Here is a 22,316-nt window from a genome sequence, read left to right as displayed (position 1 = left end):
CGCGAAAAGTTAACGACGGGGAAAAATAAAGAGGCGTTATGTTCACCTTCGCAGCAATGTGCTGGAATATGAAGGGTATGTGGTGGTTTGGGAAGCTTTCTGCTGCCATGATTTGTAGTAAAAACAAAAGTTTGCATTCGCATTGCACATAAAAAGAAGTTTTTTGCGTGTGGTACCGTAAGCTTCTGGATAGCAGACAAGCTAAGACGTATTCAGCGCCGTTTCTTGCCATTTCCTGTTTTCGCTGCGCTTTACAATCAGATAGTCACATTTGGCGTGATATGTTAAACTGTCAAATCTGCTTCGTTTGTAAAATGTTGCAATAGAATTATTTGTATTTCATCATTATGTTATGTTATTTACAAGACTTACAGGATGTTTGGACATTTCAGCTAGCCTGTTAGCGACCAATCCAAGCGTTGGTAATAATAAATAAGACTAATCTAAGGTTTCGTTGTTCTATATTTCACACTTTTATGATACACTTTTTTATTATTATATTTAAGACAATAGTTTAAACTACAAAACTATGTCGCATCTAATATTAAAACATAAGACTCGATGGTGAAGCTTAACTATACGAAACACTGGGCCTGCCACATCTATACAACAGACGAGACTATTACTTGTCATAAAATAGTTATATATGTGGCCCTTTGATTGACTTAATGCTACTTTTATTACATAAACAAGTACGACATTTCATATTTACCTCGTCAAGAACTGTCATTTGTCAACTTGTGTAAGGAAATTAAATTGTCTATTTTAGACAAACTATAAAACTATAGTACTATAACAATATGTAAATATTAGTGCAGATCAAAACATAGCTACACAAGTTTCATAGTTTATTCCATGACCTTATTTTATCAAAACTACATCACATTGTACTAATGAATAATTGGTTTTGCTAATGTTTGCTAATGTATTCTGCAGGACTCTTACTTTAAATGATTGACTTTGCTTAGTTAAAATCTGTTTTTTTATTTTCAAATGTAACAGTTATAACATGCTGTGTAAGTCATGTTACTGATGTGACAAACTATTGCATAACTGATTTTATTTATTATTAAAATGCCTGTCTTGCCATTTCATGTATTATAAACAGAGCACCTCCAGTTTTATATAGTAATTGTATTTTGACAATATAACAAACCTTAATTTGTTTAAATATAACAAAACTTACAAGAAACATCAATTGTATTATTTACCTTAGTGCAGGTTATATATTAATAAGCATATATTGGTGATCACCCATCACAATTATTTGTGCTAATCATGATTATTTTTAGATGACTGGATTTAATTGTCAGTTTCCACAATTCCACATTTTATGAACTGGAAGACACTCACTTTAATTATTAATAAATGTGTTCATATAATTAAATAATGCACATTCATATTTAGTGATTATTGCCATTAAGGCCCTTTTAATCTTAAAGTCTTTTAGTCTCAAACCTTAATTTGTAGGCATTTAATGCATTTACATTGATTTGATTTTAATAATCTTGACTGGCCCAGTCATTTGCAAATAAGCTTTTAAAAAGATTAATATAGTGACAGGTTTAAACTTGTCACTGCTCCATAAAGAACATTTTTGGGTCTTGTTTACAGTGTAATCTCCTGCACAATGTTTTAAAAAAATATTAAAATAAATAATTTGTGATTGTGTCATAAAATGATTTCGTTTTTTAAGTGGTTTTTAAACACTTTAAATATTAGTCTCATATTTATGGTTGGGGCAGTTGGGACAGTGGCACTTGATATTTTTGGATGGACTTTTTTATTTTATGCATTTAAAATATATTGTAGTGTAATAATGTAAAACAAGACATGTATCTAGTTCATCTGTCACACACATCATGTGATTGACCGGAATGTTTTTTTCTGTTATTTCCAGGTTGAAAGGAACTGGTTGTAATCTTGCCCTGCTGCCACCCACCCCATCATATACACATCTTCCATTTTATTTATTACGTATTATGCCCAAAACTCAAGCTAACACTATTGATTCTGGCCATTATAGAAATCCAACCAGATGCTTTTTTATGATGCTGCCAGCTGTGAAACATGGTTTTTCCTAATTCACAAAAAGGTGATTTGATAGAAGATGTATGATGGAAGAAAATCTACAATGGAAGGTCAGAATATTGTAGACAGTTCTTATTGAGGAAAGTTTATGTTTTTCCTTACGGAGTGCCAGCATGTTTCCTGGAGTCCAGCCGTGTTTTCAGCTGTTAAGAATTGGTTCATCGAGTAGTGGACATGGCCACAGCAGTGGTGTTTCAGACTCGGCCCGTGACCTCTATACTTTCCGACCGGCACTTGCACACTCTGTATTCCGCTTGGGCAGGGCAGTGGAGTTGTGTGATGTAACCTTGGAGTCAACAACAGTGTCACGTGTTCATGCTGAACTTCATGTTGAAAGACAGACTGATACTGCAGAAGAGGAGGGCTGGAAGGTCCAAGTGAAGGATCGAAGCAGTTATGGTTGGTGTCAAGCTAGGCATTTTTAAAATTGGTATTTTACTGTATTACACTGCTTTATTGCCTTCACAATGCATTTTTAATGATCAATTATCCATTTTTGATTGTTCCTCTTTCATAACTTGTTTTACCCTAAATCCTTTTCTTTGTTACAATCTTTTGCAGGTACGTGGGTAAATGATGTCCGAATTCAGCAAGGTGTTCTTCTAGAGATATTTGATGGGGACACGCTAACATTTGGTGGTCAATCAGTGCGAGGAAGTCCTGAGTTTTACTTTCTTTTCCAGAAAGTTCATGTTAGTCCTGAAGACTTTGATGCCATAACAGTTCCAAAAGCAAGCTCCTTTTCATCTAACATCAAAAACCGGATCAGGACTAGTGTTGACTGCAAACCAGAGCCCAGTCTTGACATATCTAAGTTGTCCATAAACAAAGCTACAGTCATTCTAAACTCCATTGGCAGCCTGAGCAAAATAAATGGGAGTTGTTGGTCCTTTCGGAGGGCCGATAAAACCACTGATCTAAACTCCGCTTCATTTGAAGCTCTGGTGACCCCTTCAACCCCTCCTACTCTCCGTTGTGTTACCAGAGAAGGGATAAAGTCTGTCTTGCCATCATCTAAGAGTCGCCGCAAATCAGCCCACACTGTGCTTCTTGAGGATGACAGTTTGGATGATCCTGTGGGATGTAGAACTGAAATAGAGGGTGCACGGAAAGCCAGGGGTGGAAAGAGACGCCGTCTTTACAAGTCAGAGTCCGACATTGTGCAGCACACATCCAAAATAGAGTCAAGCACAAGGATGCAATTTGACACCAGACCTGTTATGCCCAAGCAAAATGGTGCAATGTATAACCAAACTAACAGTGGAAGGCTTAATGGTCTTCCTTTTACCTCAATTCAAAAGCATGATCTTGTTAACATGAGCCACAACAAAAGTGTGGTGGGTTGCCGGCAGCAGAAAGCTTGCTCTCTAGCTTCCCGTGGCAGACGAAGGGCAAACAGCACTCCATTATGCACCCCGCTGGTGGTCGGAGGTGAAAACTACCAGCTGGCCTATCCAGCAGTAAGAATGCAAAAGGCAGAAAGAGGGAAGGCTGTAAGGCTCCATACCTCTACCGGGTACGTTTTTGCCAGTCTTGAGTAATTTGTATTACATGTTCTGTTGTTAAAACCTTTGGGCAAACTTTGTGGGTCATGCGGAATAAATGTTAACCTGCCTTATTTATGTCTAATAAGTATGACTTTTTTGGCCTGCACCTCCATATGCTGCAGACCACAGAATGAGAACCCTGGTTTAGCATGTTGAAGTGCTTATAATAAATGCTTTTTACATGTAAATCTAAATAAAACTTGTAGATTACCACCAGAACTTAAGCTTAATAAGAGTTTGTGCATGTAAACCCATCGTTATACTGCAGTATAGACCAGGGGTGCCCATAATTTAGTAGCTTGAGATCTACTATTTCAGTTCATCGGTCATCGTAATCTACTTTTTAAAAAGGTTGTCCATCATTTAAAAAAAAAAAAAAAAGCTTTGAAGCTTTATTAAATGTACTTCAGTTGACTATATTTATATTCAGCATTACAGGGCAAGCGACTGAAAAAAATCACACTAACCTTATTGTGATGGTTTGCACTGAATGGTGTCAGCCAGGTTTATGTAGTCTGGTCAGTAGCTGCTGATGCCAGTTTTCAAGCAGACTTCCAAGTGTTCATCAGTAAGGGTGGACCGATATTTAGACTTAAATATTTTTATGTGTGAAAAAAAGGCTGATTCACACAAGTAGGTTGATCCAAATACGCTGTCAAATATTTGGCACATTTTTTATGTTTGGATATTTTTCTCCAGCCAGCAAGTTCCGAAATTGTCCAGCAGAGGCCCTTAACTTCAAATAAATGTCTGATTGTAGGGTTAAAATTTCTGTATGTAACATGAGATCTGAAAATTCTATTTCCATGTATGAACAAAACAGCCATCCTTGCAGTGTTCTTGTTCTTCTTTGCGCTTGGTTGTGCTATCTTTACAAACAGTGTAGGTTACAAAAGGAAAAATGCAAAAATCATGCAAACTGGCTACTAATGAATGAAAACTTAGCATTGCTTTAGGTGGGCTGAGGCATAGCTATAGTAGTAATTCGCAAATTAAGGAAACATTTCATGTCAATCACGTTAAACTGTTTGAGGCGCAATCTACCAGCGTGCACTGTGGTAGATCAAGGTATTGTGCACCCTCTGGTATAGACTTATTGTACAATGTGTGTCCTTTGGTTTTGCAGGTGTTGATTTATTTTTGCATATTGATTATTTGAGCCTTATTATAAGCCATAACAGACTTCTTTTTTTTTTTTGCAGTAGGCGACGTGGCAGACCCAGGAAGCACCCACTGCCCCAGCCCTCTCTCCCTTCCCCCTCTTCATCCTCATCCTCCTCCAGCTCCTCCTCCTCATCTTCATCCTCCTCGTCCTCAGAGGAAGATGATGAGGATGAAGATATTGGAGCAGTACAGGGTGTAGAACCATGTGCTGCACCGCATTGTTGTTTGCCGCAGCAAGACACTGTGCAATGGGTGCAATGTGACGACTGTGATGCCTGGTATCATGTGGACTGCCTTCCTAGTCAGCGCTACAGAGCGTCCTTCCTGCATGACCCCAATGCTGAATTCCACTGCGGCTGCTGCTAAATTCATCTATTAAGTTTATGATCAAGGGGCATATTAGGGTATGGGCTGGAGCTTTAGCGACTCTGTATAAAGTTCGGACATCAAGACAACTTCTATACAATGCATCAACAATCTGGACAGAAGAGAAATGTAAATAAAGTATTTGCTATGTGACTGTCTTTGCTATCTTCCGAGCACATCTTAACTCAGTTACTTGTACAGTAGCTATACAGTATTTCTGGGGCACTACTTAGATTTGCAGGGCTTTATTTTGTGTAGCAAAAGGTTTATAAATTTTGTAAACTTTAGTAATCTTGTAGAGACATTTTAAGTTAAAATTGTGTACTGGTCAAACACCTTATAGACCAGTCATACAAGAAGTGTACACATAATGTATTTTAATGTCTTACAGTAAATCCAGGCTTTGTTTATTGGTGATAGTGTTTTTAGTCCAAAAGCAGTAGCTTTACATGTGCTATACATCCAGAAGTATGGACACCTGATCCTGAGTTTGTTAGATATCCCATTTCAAAACCCAGGACATCAGTTGTATTTGTACAGCTTTTTTTAATGGACATCTCGGATGGGCAAATGAAATCTCAAAGTGACATTATGGAGCCGCTCCCCTCTTTGCAGTTATATCAGTTTTACACTTCAAGAGTGTGTCTGTCAGTTTTCTTTTAAAGAGCACTTGTGAGGCTAGACACTGATGTTAAATAAGAGGGTTGGATGCGTTCAGTTGGTCTGAGGTCAGAGCTCAGGCCACTGTTCTTTCACACCAAACACATCAAACTGTGTCTTAATGGCCTCACTTTGTGCACAGAGATACTGTTGCTACAAAGTTGAGAGCATATGATTTATTTTATATAATTGTTTTTAAACACCTTTTTAATCAATAAGTGGTTCTGAAACAGGTGATCCCCATACTAAGGACCATATTTTGTATTGACATGTAGCAGTGGAACAAATGCTACAGTTAAATTTTTAGCTAATACTTTTGGACCATGTTTTAGTATTAGTGGTTCAGTAATACTTGGTGATGCATGTTACATTTTTAAACTAAAGATGTCGACTAAAATACATAATTTTTATTCATTCAGTGGGTATAATTATTTATTTCTTTGAGCCCACAAAAGCTTTGAGTAAACTTGCACCTGCACTGTACTGTTCCTGATCTGAATAGAAATGGTGCTTCTCTGAATGAATCCCTAATCAGGAAAAGCTCATATTCCTTTCTGAACTGTTCAGTGTGCATAATGTCTGTTGGGTGGTTGTTCTGTTTTTAGGGCACTATTTTAGATGGGCTTTTAAAAGTAATCACCAGTACAGATTTGAAGAAATACAGCAAGAGTATGCTAATAATAAATAACTTGAAAAATTCACTTGCCACTATAATTTACATTTAAAATTAAAAAATATATTAAAAATGTTAACAATGGTTTGTGTTTGTTCTACTAACTTTTAGTAGGTGATCGTGTAAGGTATTGCTGTTGTATGAATGTAAATCTCACTGTCTTCACTTTATTGCCTTACCCAATATATGACTATCTGCATTTCTTTCACATTGTTCTTTTGTCATGTGGTGAGCTAAAAACTGAATAAAAATATGCCTAAAAATCTGACCTGTCCATGACACATTTAAATTTAAAAAGTGAAAAGAGTTAAATGCTAGATGTAGAATACTAGATTTGTAGTAAAAGCAAGGTGTTAGTATTTTAAACCCGTATCCTTATTGTGAATGTTTTTGCCGATTTTTTTTTTTTTTCACTAAGTGTTATGTGCTCTATATTTACAGATTTCAGGTCCAAAAACCCCTAATAAGCAAAATATCTGACACATCTCTACTGTAGTTTTAAGTTAACATATGCAAAGTAGCTACTTATGAAACTCACGCAGAGCCAACGTGGTGCCCTGTGAAAGATTATGGCTGATTTCTCTTGCATCATTCATTCATCAATCATTGTGTTCATATACTCACATAGACACTGCATAACTGCATGTCTTTATTTTAGAAACTAAAACAGTATTAAAAGTGACTTAAAACAAATTATAATATAAACAATAAATATAGTATAAACTAAACAATACTACCCCAAATCAGCAAAAATTGGGACAGTATGTAAAATGCAAATAAAAAACATGCAGTGTTTCTGACAAACTTTTATTTCATTGCAGACAGTATGAACCCATGCTAATTATTTTTTTTGTCTGGTCAGCATCATTTCATTTGTTAATGTACATCAATTTCTGCAATTCAAGCCTGCAACACATTTTTAAAAAAAAAAGTTAAGATTTTAAAGCACCACCAGAGTTGGGGTTTTGAATACATCGTATCGAATCTCAGCTCTGCCTTTCCGACTGGGCTGGGCGGCAGCATGAACAACGATTGGCTGTTGTTCAGGGTTAGAGGGTAAAAAAGTCGGATCATAGGTCCTCATAACTGGTGCAACTGTGGCCCCTGCTGGCTGACTGATGGTGCCTGCACAGGGCTGAGAAATAATGCTGATGGGGTTTTGGCCCTCCATACACAGTGCTCGTCAGTGTATCAACAGTACAAAAAACAGACAATAAAAAGTACAGTGTATAACAATAATAATAATAAAAAAGTCAGAAAAACTCTGAAAATGAAAAATATTTACAAATAATTGCACATTGTAATAGTTACACCTGGGGAAAAAAAGTTGCACATTGTTATGAATAATGAATAATTTAAAGTGTGTGTGTGGTCTGCCTGGAGCAGTGCTGGTTATACAGTCTAACAGCAGCAGGAAGGAAGGACCTGCGATACCGCTCCTTCCCACATTTGGGGTGAAGCAGCCTGTCACTGAAGGAACTGCCCAGTGCTGCCAGAGTCTCATGCATGGGGTGGGAGTCGTTCTCCAGCATGGATGCCAGCTTGACTAACATCCTTCTGTCTCCCACCACCTACACTGGGTCTAAGGGGCTCCCCAGGACAGAGCCGGCCCTCTTGATTAGTTTGTCTAGTCTCTTCCTGTCCGCTGTAGAGATGCTGCTGCCCCAGCATACCACTCCATAAAAGATGGCTGATGCCACCACTGTATCAAAAAAAGCCCTCAGGAGTTCCCCCCGCACTCCAAATGACCTCAGTCTCCTGAGTAGGTAGAGTCTGCTCTGACCTTTTTTATAAAGTGCGTTAGTATTAGCTGACCAGTCCAGTTTGTTGTTGAGGTGAACTTCCAGGTACTTATAAGAGTCCACTCTCTTAATGTCCATTCCCTGGATGTTCACCGGTGGCAAGGTGGGTCTGCACCTGCGGAAATCCACCACCAGTTCTTTGGTCTTCCCCATGTTTAACTGGAGGTGGTTCTGCAGACACCAGTCCACGAAGTCCTGAATCAGTTCTCTGTACTCGCTGTCCTCGTCATTATTTATGAGTCCGACAATCACTGAGTCATCAGAGAACTTCTGGAGGTGACAGTCCGGTGAGCTGTACATGAAGTCAGCCGTGTACAGGGTGAAGAGGAACGGTGCCAAGACCGTTCCCTGAGGGGCCACTGTGCTGCTGACCACCATATCAGACACACAGTCCTGTGTCCTCACATACTGTGGTCGGTTGGTGAGGTAGTCCAGTATCCAGTTGGACAGGTGACTGTCCACTCCAACATGATATATTTTGTCCTTCAGGAGCCCCGGCCATATGGTGTTAAAAGCACTGGAGTTACCAGTGAGTACAGAAGATGATTAGGTGAAGCCAATTCACCAGCAAGAACTCCTTGCAAAGTCCAGTTGATAAGAAGAAGACATGTCCTGAATGGGTTCAAATTTGCCAAGGAACACATTAACTGGTCCAAAGAGAAATGGCTCAACATTTTGTGAACTGATGAAAGCAAAATTGTTCTTTTTGGGTCTAGTGGCCGTAGACAGTATGTCAGATGACCCCCGAGCACTGAATTCAAGCCAAAGTTCACTGTGAAGACAGTAAAGCATGGTGGTACAAAATGATGATATGGGGATGTTTTTCATACCATGGCGTTATGCCTATTTATCAAATACGAGGGATCATGGATTGCAGAAGTAGTCTATTGTAGTCTATGTAGTCTAATCATCCTGGACTGGATTACATGTTCAGAGGTGCCAGAAGTTGGTCAACTTCATGCAACACAGATCTCAGAAACAATTGTTATGCCACTAAATATTAGTTCAGTAATTTAAAGTAAAGTGAAACCTTAAACATTTTTTTCAGTTTATACATACATTTTTTGAGTTTTTAAAGAAAAATGCTGGCACTGCTATTATTTTGAACAGCCTAATATTCATTTTTCTTAACTTTCTGTAAAGGATGAACACAAACTGGCTACATTTTGTTAATTTGATTTAGAATTGAAAATGTATTTTCAGTGCATTTGCATTAATGGAAATAAAAGTTATTATAATGATTTTGTGCTTTATTCAATTTTTTTAAATGGCTTGGGGCTGAAAAAAGCATGGGCTTCTCAGTAAAAAACTTAAACTTGAAAGCAGTATAAGTCTAAAATTGTAATATACAGTATGCCTCTGTGTCAATAATACCTTCACACATATACATGCCACCCATGTCGTGGGCACTGATGCACCCCCTTAACATGACAGATATTGACACTGAGAACTCGACATCCATTATTCCCAAAAACATGCAGAGATGGCTCATTTTACCACAGTAAACATTCCACTTTTCAGTCCATAAGAGATGAGCTACAGGGACATAGGTCTAAACCAGGGTTTTTTGGGTCACAAGCTGAAAAAAATGGGTCACAGAAAAAAAGAATTAATAGTTAAATAAACTTAAATAAACTTTGTGGCTTTATGTTACATCTTGTAAACCACAGTGGGACCAAATTGTACAGAGAGAGTAAGATGCATTGTTTGTGTTGGCTGGGTCGCGTAAAAAAATCATGGACAAAATGTGGGTCATTTAAAAAAACACTGGTCTAAACTGTCCCCAGTGTACACTGGAAAACTCAGGTGGCCAATGCACTTGCCTCACAGGTACATCTGTGACAAACCCCATGTGAAACGCACGACCACTGGGAAAAGTAAGAAATAATGAGATAAAAAGACCAGGGGTAAAAACTATAAAAAAAACTAAGTTATCACAACACTAGCTTCTCAGTTCACTGGTGATTATTCATCCATGCCCAGTAGTTCTTAAGGCATCAAAAGATACTGGTCTTGCAGAGCATGCAGGTGCCACTAAGGCACCATATAAAGCAAACCCAATGTGAACAACTTACAAATGAATGCAGCACATTACCACTGATAAGACACAGAGACTGTCTGATTAACGAGAATGCCACTGACAGTAATCTGCAAGGTTGGACATGGTTACTTACAAACCCTTTGTTAGTTTAAAAGCAGTGTTAAACCAGAATGTAACTACACCCTACATTCTACACCTTGACAATATTGTGCTACAGGATATAGTATATTGCTATTGTAATGGCGAGAAAAAGGCAAATGACAAAAAAGAGAAGCAGATTGATGAAAGGTGCATTTCTTTTTAAACTGCATTTCAAAAGCATTTTCTGTGCCTAATCAAGCATTACTCGTTTCACCTGGGGGTGACTCTTTATAAGTGGGTTTGCATGTAACGGTTATGTGGGCTAGACGGACAGGAGGGGCGGACACACACGCAGAGATGTAATAAACTAAACTATATTTATTAATAAACAAAAGACAGGCACACCAAGACAAGATAACACAGAGCTAACACATGGAGGTTAAACAAACAAAAGGCTAATGGACGGGCTAAACCAAGACTAAACAGGCTACACAGACTAAACAGGCTAACGGACAGGCTAAACCAAGACTAAACAGGCTAAACCAAGACTAAACAGGCTAAACAAGACTAAACAGGCTACACAGACTAAACAGGCTAAACAAGACTAAACAGGCTAAACAGACTAAACAGGCTAACGGACAGGCTAAACAGGACTAAACAGGACTAAACAGACTAAACAGACTAACAGGGCTAACGGACAGGCTAAACAAAGACTAAACAGGACTAAACAAGACTAAACAGGCTAAACAGACTAAACAGGCTAACGGACAGGCTAAACAGGACTAAACAGACTAAACAGACTAACAGGGCTAACGGACAGGCTAACGGACAGGCTAAACAAAGACTAAACAGGACTAAACAGACTAACAGGGCTAACGGACAGGCTAACGGACAGGCTAAACAAAGACTAAACAGGACTAAACAGACTAACAGGGCTAAACTGACTGGACAGGACTAAACAGACCGGATGAAGGAGCAAGGAGCAAGGAGCAAACAGTCACCAGAGCAAACAGAGTTACAATGAAAATAGTCTCCAACCAGCCTTTCTCTGAGCCTCTCCTAAATAGTAGCAGCTGGGGCTAATTAGCCCCAGCTAACCAATCAGGAGAGGGAGGCTGGCTGGAGACAGAGTGTGCTCATGGAGAGGGGGGCGTGGCACCTCAGGAGCACACACAGAGGCTCAAATCGTGACAGATGCCCCCCCCAAAGGCACTACTCCCGGAGTGCCTTAAAAAACAAAAACAAGGAGGTCCAGGGCCCTGCGGGGTAAATTTGAAATCATTAAAGATGTCCTCAGGCAGGCGTGATAAAAATGGTGGGACGCAGGCTGCCGACAGGAATCCAGAGGCGCAGTCGGGAAACGCTGTCGAGGAGTCAGAAGCACCTAGGGGTGCCAACGCGAAAACAGGAGCGCTGTCAGGAAGCGCCATATCAGAAGCAGGAGCGCCATCAGGGCGCGCCATCTTGGGAACAGAAGCGCCATCGGGATGCGCCAACTCTGGAACAGGAGCGCCATCGGGGAGCGCCATCTCAAAAACAGAAGCGCCAACTAGGATCATCTCAGAAACAGGAGCGCCATCGAGGAACTCCAACACAGGAACAGAAACGCCAACGGGGGGCGCCAACTCGGGAACAGAAGTGCCGTCGGAGGGCACCAACTCGGGAACAGAAGTGCCGTCGGAGGACACCAACTCGGGAACAGAAGTGCCGTCGGAGGACACCAACTCGGGAACAGAAGTGCCGTCGGAGGACACCAACTCGGGAACAGAAGTGCCGTCGGAGGACACCAACTCGGGAACAGAAGCACCATCTGAGGGCGTCATCTCAGGAACAAAAGCGCCATCGGAGGACGCCATCTCAGAAACGCCATCGGAGGGCGTCATCTCAGGAACAGGAGCGCCAACGGAGGGCGCCATCGAGGAAACAGGAACTCCGTCAGGGGGCGCCATCGAGGAAACAGGAGCGCCGTCAGGGGGCGCTGACGAGGAAACGGGAGCGCCGTCAGGGGCCGCTGACGAGGGTTCAGAAGTGCCCTCTGGGGGCACCCAGGAGAATTCAGAAGCGCCATCGGGGGGCGCTGACGAGGAACCAGGAGCACCATCTAAGGATGCCGACGAGAGTTCAGAAGCGCCGTCGGGGGGCGCTGACGAGGAGCCAGGAGCACCATCTGGAGCCAGCTGCGTTGAGCCTGGCGAAGAGGCTTCGGAAGCCAGCTGCGTTGAGCCTGGCGAAGAGGCTTCGGGAGCCAGCTGCGTTGGGCCTGGTGAAGAGGCTTCGGGAGCCAGCTGCGGTGAGCCTGGCGAAGAGGCTTCGGGAGCCAGCTGCGGTGAGCCTGGTGAAGAGGCTTCGGGAGCCAGCTGCGGTGAGCCTGGCGAAGAGGCTTCGGGAGCCAGCTGCGGTGAGCCTGGTGAAGAGGCCTCGGGAGCCAGCTGCGTTGAGCCAGGTGAAGAGGCTCCGGCTGTCAGCTGCGTAGAGCCTGGCGAAGAGGCTTCGAGAGTCAGCTGCGTGGACCCTTGAGAAGAGGCGTCCGGAGTCAGCTGCGAGGACCCTTGAGAAGAGGCGTCCGGAGTCAGCTGTGAGGACCCTTGAGAAGAGGCGTCCGGAGTCAGCTGCGAGGACCCTTGAGAAGAGGCGTCCGGAGTCAGCTGCGAGGACCCTGAAGAGGCGTCCGGAGTCAGCTGCGAAAACACTGGAGAAACATCACTCAGCTGCACAAATCCTTGAGAATCTCCTTGATTCAGCTGTGAGGACCCTGGAGAGGCGTCCGAAGTCAGCTGTGAAAACCCTGGAGAAACATCACTCAGCTGCGAGGACCCTGGAGAGGCGTCCGAAGTCAGCTGCGAAAACACTGGAGAAACGTCATTAATCAGCTGTACAAATCCTTGAGAAATTCCTTGAAAGAACAGTGAGGACCCTGGAGAGGCGTCCGAAGTCACTTGCGAAAACACTGGAGGAACAGCACTCAGCTGTGAGGACCCTGGAGAGGCGTCCGAAGTCACTTGCGAAAACACTGGAGAAACGTCATTCAGCTGCAAGGACCCTGAAGAGGCGTCCGAAGTCAGCTGCGAAAACACTGGAGAAACATCACTCAGCTGCGAAAACACTGGAGAGGCGTCCGAAATCAGCTGCTTGGACCCTGGATATGCGTCAGAAGCCAGCTGTTTGGACCCTGGAGAAACTGGACTCAGCTGCGAAAACACTGGAGAGGCGTCCGAAATCAGCTGCTTGGACCCTGGATAAGCGTCAAAAGTCAGCTGTTTGGACCCTGGAGAGACTGGACTCAGCTGCGAAAACACTGGAGAGGCGTCCGCAATCAGCTGCTTGGACCCTGGATATGCGTCAGAAGCCAGCTGTTTGGACCCTGGAGAAACTGGACTTGACTGCGAAAACACTGGAGAGGACTTGGAACTGTCACGAGCTTTATAATCAGGCACTGGCACCCGGACCACATCCTCAGTGGGCACTGGGGGAATTTTAACCTCCCCAGTGGGCACTGGATGCCGGGTATAAGCTGCAGTGGGCGCTTTGCTGCGTGAAACCTTGGCTCTCATGAGGCCCTCAAAATCCCTCACCGAGTTCAGCACAACTCCCCTGTCAGACCAAAGCTGCTTAGCCCACTCACGAGCAGCACCCCTCAGTCTAGACATCATAAATCGTACCTTGTCGATTTCAGTTGGCTGGGGGTCCAGAAGGTTCTGCAGGTAGAGCTGGCTCTGTAGAAGGAAGCCTTCAACACTATGGTTGCTTCCATCATAAGGAGCCGGCCTACTAAGCGGGAAGACCAGAGGAAATCTTATAGAGCCAAAGTCTGGGAATGAATAAACTAGCAACATCTCGCTGTGTCCTATAGGGGAGACTATTCTGTAACGGTTATGTGGGCTAGACGGACAGGAGGGGCGGACACACACGCAGAGATGTAATAAACTAAACTATATTTATTAATAAACAAAAGACAGGCACACCAAGACAAGATAACACAGAGCTAACACATGGAGGTTAAACAAACAAAAGGCTAATGGACGGGCTAAACCAAGACTAAACAGGCTACACAGACTAAACAGGCTAACGGACAGGCTAAACCAAGACTAAACAGGCTAAACCAAGACTAAACAGGCTAAACAAGACTAAACAGGCTACACAGACTAAACAGGCTAAACAAGACTAAACAGGCTAAACAGACTAAACAGGCTAACGGACAGGCTAAACAGGACTAAACAGGACTAAACAGACTAAACAGACTAACAGGGCTAACGGACAGGCTAAACAAAGACTAAACAGGACTAAACAGGCTAAACAAGACTAAACAGGCTAAACAGACTAAACAGGCTAACGGACAGGCTAAACAGGACTAAACAGACTAAACAGGACTAAACAGAGCTAACGGACAGGCTAACGGACAGGCTAAACAAAGACTAAACAGGACTAAACAGACTAACAGGGCTAACGGACAGGCTAACGGACAGGCTAACGGACAGGCTAAACAAAGACTAAACAGACTAACAGGGCTAAACTGACTGGACAGGACTAAACAGACCGGATGAAGGAGCAAGGAGCAAGGAGCAAGGAGCAAGGAGCAAGGAGCAAGGAGCAAGGAGCAAGGAGCAAGGAGCAAGGAGCGCAAACAGAGTTACAATGAAAATAGTCTCCAACCAGCCTTTCTCTGAGCCTCTCCTAAATAGTAGCAGCTGGGGCTAATTAGCCCCAGCTAACCAATCAGGAGAGGGAGGCTGGCTGGAGACAGAGTGTGCTCATGGAGAGGGGGGCGTGGCACCTCAGGAGCACACACAGAGGCTCAAATCGTGACATTGCAACTGTCTTAGACTATTTTAAATTATTTAAAAGCATTTTATGCAAACGATACTGGAGTTATTTAATTTATATAATTGATGAACTTAAATAAAGCCTTACTTATGTATATAATTAAACAAAATTGTTTGTGACAAGCAACCTGAGTAAAAGCAAAATGCAGTTTTTGCTTAGACCAATTGTTTTTTATTTTTTATTTAAAGATAATAGCTCCAACCATGGTTGCTGGAATCCCAGAGCTTTATTTTTCAGACTTTCAGTCTGAACTGAATTCCTGTCTGATTTCCTCTGTGTCTGTTTGTTTGGTTCTGTTTGTGGTTTGTTTGAATTAATGACCCACCCAGCTTCTTGAGTTCTGCTCTGGGCTGTGAGTTTGTTTTTGAATTGCTTTGTATTTCGCATGCTTCATTACTCATTATTGTGTTTAATCGTTCAATAAGTCATTATTTTTCCTCTTTTGTTTTTATGATCTAGGGTTGATCAAGGTTTTCAGCCACATTATTGCTTTGTCCCAGATATCCCTCACTTGGGTTCGACCATTACAGTGTATGCAATCAGTGTTCCAGACCTTTTTCTTAAGAAATGGACGCCATGTGCTCCAGACCAAAAGCCAGGGTCGGTCATGGTATGGGGTTGTGTCAGTGCCCTTGGCAAAGGTAACTTAAACTTCTGTAATGGCAGCATTTATACAGAAATGTACACTGTGATTTTAGACCAACATACACAGATTAGGCATAACATTATGACCACCTCCTTGTTTCTACAATCACTGTCCATTTTATCAGCTCCACTTATATAGAAGCACTTTGTGGTTCTACAATTACTGACTGGAGTCCATCTGTTTCTATACATACTTTTTAGCCTGCTTTCAACCTGTTCTTCAATGGTCAGGACCACTACAGGGGGGCGCAGCGGGGGCCAGTGCCCCTGTGACAACCAGCTTGCCCCCCCCCCGCCCCCCTCACCTCACTCTTGCGAACACACGGCGACAAAGCTGCACACCAAAGTAACCCACATTTTCCAGTTGGACCGTTTTAAGGGGTTTTTAGACTGAGAACTGCATAAATAAAATGTTGAATTCTATTGAATATCGACTGTTTCCTCTTAATGCCCACAATGCACATTTGGGCAGAAAGTAATTGGCCCCTCTAACATAGCCTCTGACCCCTGCCTGGCCCCCCCACCTCACATGGTCTAGAACCGCCACTGCTAGTAGGTATTATTTGGGTGGTGGATCATTCTCAGCACTGCAGTGACACTGACATGGTGGTTGTGTGTTAGTGTGTGTTGTGCTGGTATGAGTGGATAAGACACCTTATTGTTTTTAAAAACACCTCACTGTCCCTGCTGGACCGAGAATAGTCCTCCAACCAAAACTCCAAAACTATATCCAGCCAACAGTGGATCCAGCCCGCTGGAAGCGTCCCGTGACTACTGATGAAGGTCTAGAAGATGACCAACTCAAACAGCAGCAATAGATGAGCAATCGTCTCTGACTTTACATCTACAAGGTGGACCATCTAGGCAGGAGTGTCTTATAGAGAGGACAGTGAGCGAACACGGTATTTAAAAACACCAGCAGCACTGCTTGGTCTGATCCACTCATACCAGCACAACACACACTAACACACCACCATCATGTCATTGTCACTGCAGTGCTGAGAATCATCCACCACCTAAATAATACCTGCTCTGTTGTGGTCCTGTGGGGGTCCTGACCATTGAAGAACAGGGTGAAAGCAGGCTAAAAAAGGTATGTAGAGAAACAGATGGACTACAGTCAGTAATTGTAGAGGTACAAAGTGCTTCTATATGGTAAGTGGAGCTGATAAAATTGACAGTGAGTGTAGAAACAAGGAGGTGGTTTAAATGTTATGGCTGATCGGTGTATGCTGCCTTCAAGTCAAGTCAAGTCACCTTTATTTCTATAGCACATTTAAAAGACAACGTGTGTCAACCAAAGTGCTGTACATTAAAATCAAGTATAAATAACACTCAACTATGCATATAACATTTAACAAATCATTAACATACATACAAAATAACATATATACGCACCAACATATAAATCAAATAAAACCACTAAAACAAAGATGGCTATGACAACCCAAAAAATATTAAAAACGTATTCATTAAGAAGACTCAAATGCCAAAGAAAACAAATAAGTTTTTTAATTTGACTTAAAGGCATCTATTGTGTGGGACTCCTTTATGAAAAGTGGAAGACTATTCCAGAGTCTTGGGGCAGCTACAGAAAAGGCCCTGTCACCCTTAAACCTCATTTGAGAACGTGGAATAGCTAAGAGCAGTTGGTTAGAGGATCGTAGAGCTCGTGGAGTGGAGTAAACACAGAGAAGGTCAACGATATAGCTCGGAGCCAAGCCATGTAAAGCCTTAAAAACAAATAATAGAACTTAAAATTCTATCCTATATTTGACTGGTAACCAATGCAATGATGCAAGTATGGGGGTAATGCTCTCCCTTTTCTTGGTACCGGTCAGGAGCCTCGCGGCTGCATTTTGAACCAGCTGTAGATGTGACAAGCTTGACTGACCGATTCCCAAGTACAGTGAATTGCAAAAATCGATACGCAAGGAAATAAAAGCATGCACTACTGTTTCCAAATCATTAAAAGAAAGAATACTTTGCATTTTAGCAATGTTCCTAAGTTGAAAGAAACTAGCTCTCACAACAGCATTAACTTGTTTCTCAAACTTAAGAGCGGGATCAAAAATGACACCCAGATTTTTTACATGGCTATTTACATACGATGTTAATGGCCCCAGATCATTAGCTATGGCCCTTCCCGAATTAGGATTTCCAAAAATAATAATATCGGTTTTGTCTTGGTTTAAATTAAGAAAGTTCCTAGACATCCAACTGTTAATATCTCTCAAGCAATCAAAAATTAGGCTCAGAGAACTATTATCTCCTGATTTTAGTGGGAGATAAAACTGGGTATCATCTGCGCAACAGTGATAAGGAATTTTGTACTTCCGAAAGATGGACCCAAGGGGGAGCATATACAGGGTGGACCATTTATATGGATACACCTAAATAAAATGGGAATGGTTGGTGATATTAACTTCCTGTTTGTGGCACATTAGTATATGGGAGGGGGGAAACTTTTCAAGATGGGTGGTGACCATGGCGGCCATTTTGAAGTCGGCCATTTTGGATCCAACTTTAGTTTTTTCAATGGGAAGAGGGTCATGTGACACATCAAACTTATTGAGAATTTCACAAGAAAAACAATGGTGTGCTTGGTTTTAACGTAACTTTATTCTTTCATGAGTTATTTACAAGCTTCTCTTTGTTTACAGCCATTGACATGTCGCAGAGGTTAACACGTGAGGAGGATGTCTGGTGAACGCAGTACCCGGGTCATTGCAGCAGATTTCAATGCAAGACACCCTACGAGACCACCCATCTCCCATGCTACAGTTAGCAAACTGCTTGCCAAGTTTCGTGAAACTGGTTCAGTGTTGGATTTGCCAAAATGTGGACGCATGAAAACTGTCACTAATGAAGAAACATCAGTGGCTGTCCTAGCTTCATTCAGCAAGAGCCCACAGCGTAGCACTCGCCGCATGTCACTGGAGAGTGGCATCAGTCGAACATCCCTTCGGCGGATATTAGCTACTCACAAATGGCACCCTTACAAACTCCAGCTGCTGCAGCATCTCAACGAGGATGACCCAGATCGGCGCACTGAATTTGCAGAATGGGCAAAACAAAAATTGGAACAGGACCCTCAGTTTACACAGAACATTTTGTTCAGTGATGAGGCAAACTTTTATGTGAATGGTGAAGTTAACAAACAAAACCACCGCTATTGGTCTGACACTAACCCACATTGGATAGATCCCTCCAAGACTGTTGGAACACAAAAATTGATGGTATGGTGTGGTATATGGGGTACAAAGATAGTGGGGCCATTCTTCATCAATGGAAACCTCAAGGCCACTGGATATTTGAAATTGCTACATGATGATGTGTTTCCCTCTTTATGCACTGAAGCTGGCACGTTCCCTGAGTTTTTCCAGCAAGATGGTGCACCACCACATTATGGGTGTCAGGTCCGAGCATTCCTAGATGAACAGTTTCCTGGAAAGTGGATTGGTCGTCGTGGGCCAGTTGAATGGCCCCCAAGGTCTCCCGATCTGACCCCCTTAGACTTTTATCTTTGGGGTCATATGAAGGCAATTGTCTATGCTGTAAAGATACGAGATGTGCAGCACCTGAAACTACGGATACTGGAAGCCTGTGCTAGCATTTCTTCTGCGGTGTTGCTATCAGTGTGTGAAGAGTGAAAGAAGAGGGTTGCATTGACAATCCAACACAATGGGCAGCACTTTGAACACATTTTATAAGTGGTCGGAAACGTGTAAATAACTCATGAAAGAATAAAGTTACATTAAAACCACACCATTAAAAGCACACCATTGTTTTTCTTGTGAAATTCTCAATAAGTTTGATGTGTCACATGACCCTCTTCCCATTGAAAAAACTAAAGTTGGATCCAAAATGGCCGACTTCAAAATGGCCACCATGGTCACCACCCATCTTGAAAAGTTTCCCCCCTCCCATATACTAATGTGCCACAAACAGGAAGTTAATATCACCAACCATTCCCATTTTATTTAGGTGTATCCATATAAATGGCCCACCCATATAATGAATAATGAAAACGTATAATAACGTATAATAAAAACAAAACAGGACCCAAAATAGAGCCCTGGGGTACTCCACATGTAACAGGCGCTGAAGGGGAGGAAAACTGACCCATCTTAACAGAAAAGGTTCTGCTTTCCAAATAGGAAGCAACGACATACTGTAGGCGATCCAACAAGATAGTATGGTCGACAGTGTCAAAGGCTGCACTAAGATCTAAAAGAATTAAAACAGCACATTTTCCAGAATCAACAGCTAAAAGTAGATCATTGGACACCTTCAGAAGAGCAGACTCAACACCATGGCGTGTTCTAAACCCTGATTGGAATGTATCTTGAATATTATGTATGCTTAAAAATGAAGAAAGTTGAAGAAAAACAACCTTCTCCAAAACTTTCGATAAAAATGGTAATTTAGAAATTGGTCTAAAATTACTCATGACTGATGGGTCTAAGCCAGACTTATTTAATAGAGGCTGAATAATAGCATGTTTAAAGCAAGAAGGAACTATGCCATTCATGAGACTGCTATTGATTATAGACAAAACACTCGAAGCAACCGATGGCAGCACATTTTTAAAAAACGGTGTGGGAAGCGTGTCCATGGGGCATGTGGTAGGTCTCATATGCATTATATCAGTTAGATAAGACATTGACACAGGCTGAAACTCACTAAGGAAAGTGGAACCTGTAGGTAAATCTGAAGGGTCATGTGCTGAAAATGGAAAAAGTGCTCTTATATTGTCAATTTTTCTGATAAAAAATGTCATAAAATCATTAAAAATTTCAGCAGATGCCTCAGAAGTTGATACAGGATGCAATACCTTGATACAGGATGCAATACCTTATTGATTATATTAAAAAGAACTCTAGGACTATGGGAATGTTTGGCAATTTTGTTAGTAAAGTATTTTGCTCTAGCAGCTTTCACCATGTGCTGATAATTCATTAAACATTCTCTGCAAATTTGGTAAGAAATTTGAAGTTTATCTTTTTTCCATTTCCGTTCTGCCTTCCTACATTCCTGTCTGAGTACACGAGTGTCACTATTGAGCCATGGCTGAGACTTTGCTTTATTTTCCCTAAGTCTAATTGGGGCAATTAAGTCTATAATATCAGCACATGTAGAATTAAATAAAGTAGTCAGCTCATCGATGCTAGTGCCTTGAGGAGGATTCTCAATAGTACAAGCTGAGGGAGAAGCAACATAAGCAGCTGAGAATTGGCTAACTGCATGAGGCGTAATAGGGCGTGTATAATATGATAAAGTATGCTTAAAAATGGAACATGGAATGGCAACATCAAACACAATGGGTCTGTGAGCAGAAAAACATGTATCTACTACCTCTAGGTTGCAGACTGAGAACCCAAATGTCCATGCTCATGTGTAGGGCCCGTAACGAATTAAAACAGCACATTTTCCAGAATCAACAGCTAAAAGTAGATCATTGGACACCTTCAGAAGAGCAGACTCAACACCATGGCGTGTTCTAAACCCTGATTGGAATGGAATGTATCTTGAATATTATGTATGCTTAAAAATGAAGAAAGTTGAAGAAAAACAACCTTCTCCAAAACTTTCGATAAAAATGGTAATTTAGAAATTGGTCTAAAATTACTCATGACTGATGGGTCTAAGCCAGACTTATTTAATAGAGGCTGAATAATAGCATGTTTAAAGCAAGAAGGAACTATGCCATTCATGAGACTGCTATTGATTATAGACAAAACACTCGAAGCAACCGATGGCAGCACATTTTTAAAAAACGGTGTGGGAAGCGTGTCCATGGGGCATGTGGTAGGTCTCATATGCATTATATCAGTTAGATAAGACATTGACACAGGCTGAAACTCACTAAGGAAAGTGGAACCTGTAGGTAAATCTGAAGGGTCATGTGCTGAAAATGGAAAAAGTGCTCTTATATTGTCAATTTTTCTGATAAAAAATGTCATAAAATCATTAAAAATTTCAGCAGATGCCTCAGAAGTTGATACAGGATGCAATACCTTGATACAGGATGCAATACCTTATTGATTATATTAAAAAGAACTCTAGGACTATGGGAATGTTTGGCAATTTTGTTAGTAAAGTATTTTGCTCTAGCAGCTTTCACCATGTGCTGATAATTCATTAAACATTCTCTGCAAATTTGGTAAGAAATTTGAAGTTTATCTTTTTTCCATTTCCGTTCTGCCTTCCTACATTCCTGTCTGAGTACACGAGTGTCACTATTGAGCCATGGCTGAGACTTTGCTTTATTTTCCCTAAGTCTAATTGGGGCAATTAAGTCTATAATATCAGCACATGTAGAATTAAATAAAGTAGTCAGCTCATCGATGCTAGTGCCTTGAGGAGGATTCTCAATAGTACAAGCTGAGGGAGAAGCAACATAAGCAGCTGAGAATTGGCTA

At 41.7% G+C, this 22,316-nt stretch overlaps 1 protein-coding gene across 2 annotated transcripts; it reads left to right on the top strand.

The window, feature by feature from the left end:
* Positions 1-5,421, top strand: tcf19l (transcription factor 19 (SC1), like). Of its 2 annotated transcripts, none has more exons than XM_062990125.1 (4): positions 1-75; positions 1,901-2,490; positions 2,653-3,607; positions 4,844-5,421. In XM_062990125.1, the coding sequence occupies exons 2-4, from the start codon at positions 2,205-2,207 to the stop codon at positions 5,166-5,168; spliced, it is 1,566 nt and encodes a 521-aa protein (XP_062846195.1). In that variant the 5' UTR covers positions 1-75; positions 1,901-2,204; the 3' UTR covers positions 5,169-5,421. The 2 variants fall into 2 exon arrangements, with proteins under 2 accessions (XP_062846195.1, XP_062846194.1); XM_062990124.1 differs by having other exon boundaries at positions 4,841-5,421.
* Positions 5,422-22,316: the final 16,895 nt, after the last annotated feature.

This window comes from Trichomycterus rosablanca, chromosome 2, assembly GCF_030014385.1.
Source record: "Trichomycterus rosablanca isolate fTriRos1 chromosome 2, fTriRos1.hap1, whole genome shotgun sequence".
Classification (NCBI taxonomy): domain Eukaryota; kingdom Metazoa; phylum Chordata; class Actinopteri; order Siluriformes; family Trichomycteridae; genus Trichomycterus; species Trichomycterus rosablanca.
The sequence above is the reverse complement of the archived record's forward strand: the minus strand, read 5'-3'. Positions and strand labels throughout refer to the sequence as shown.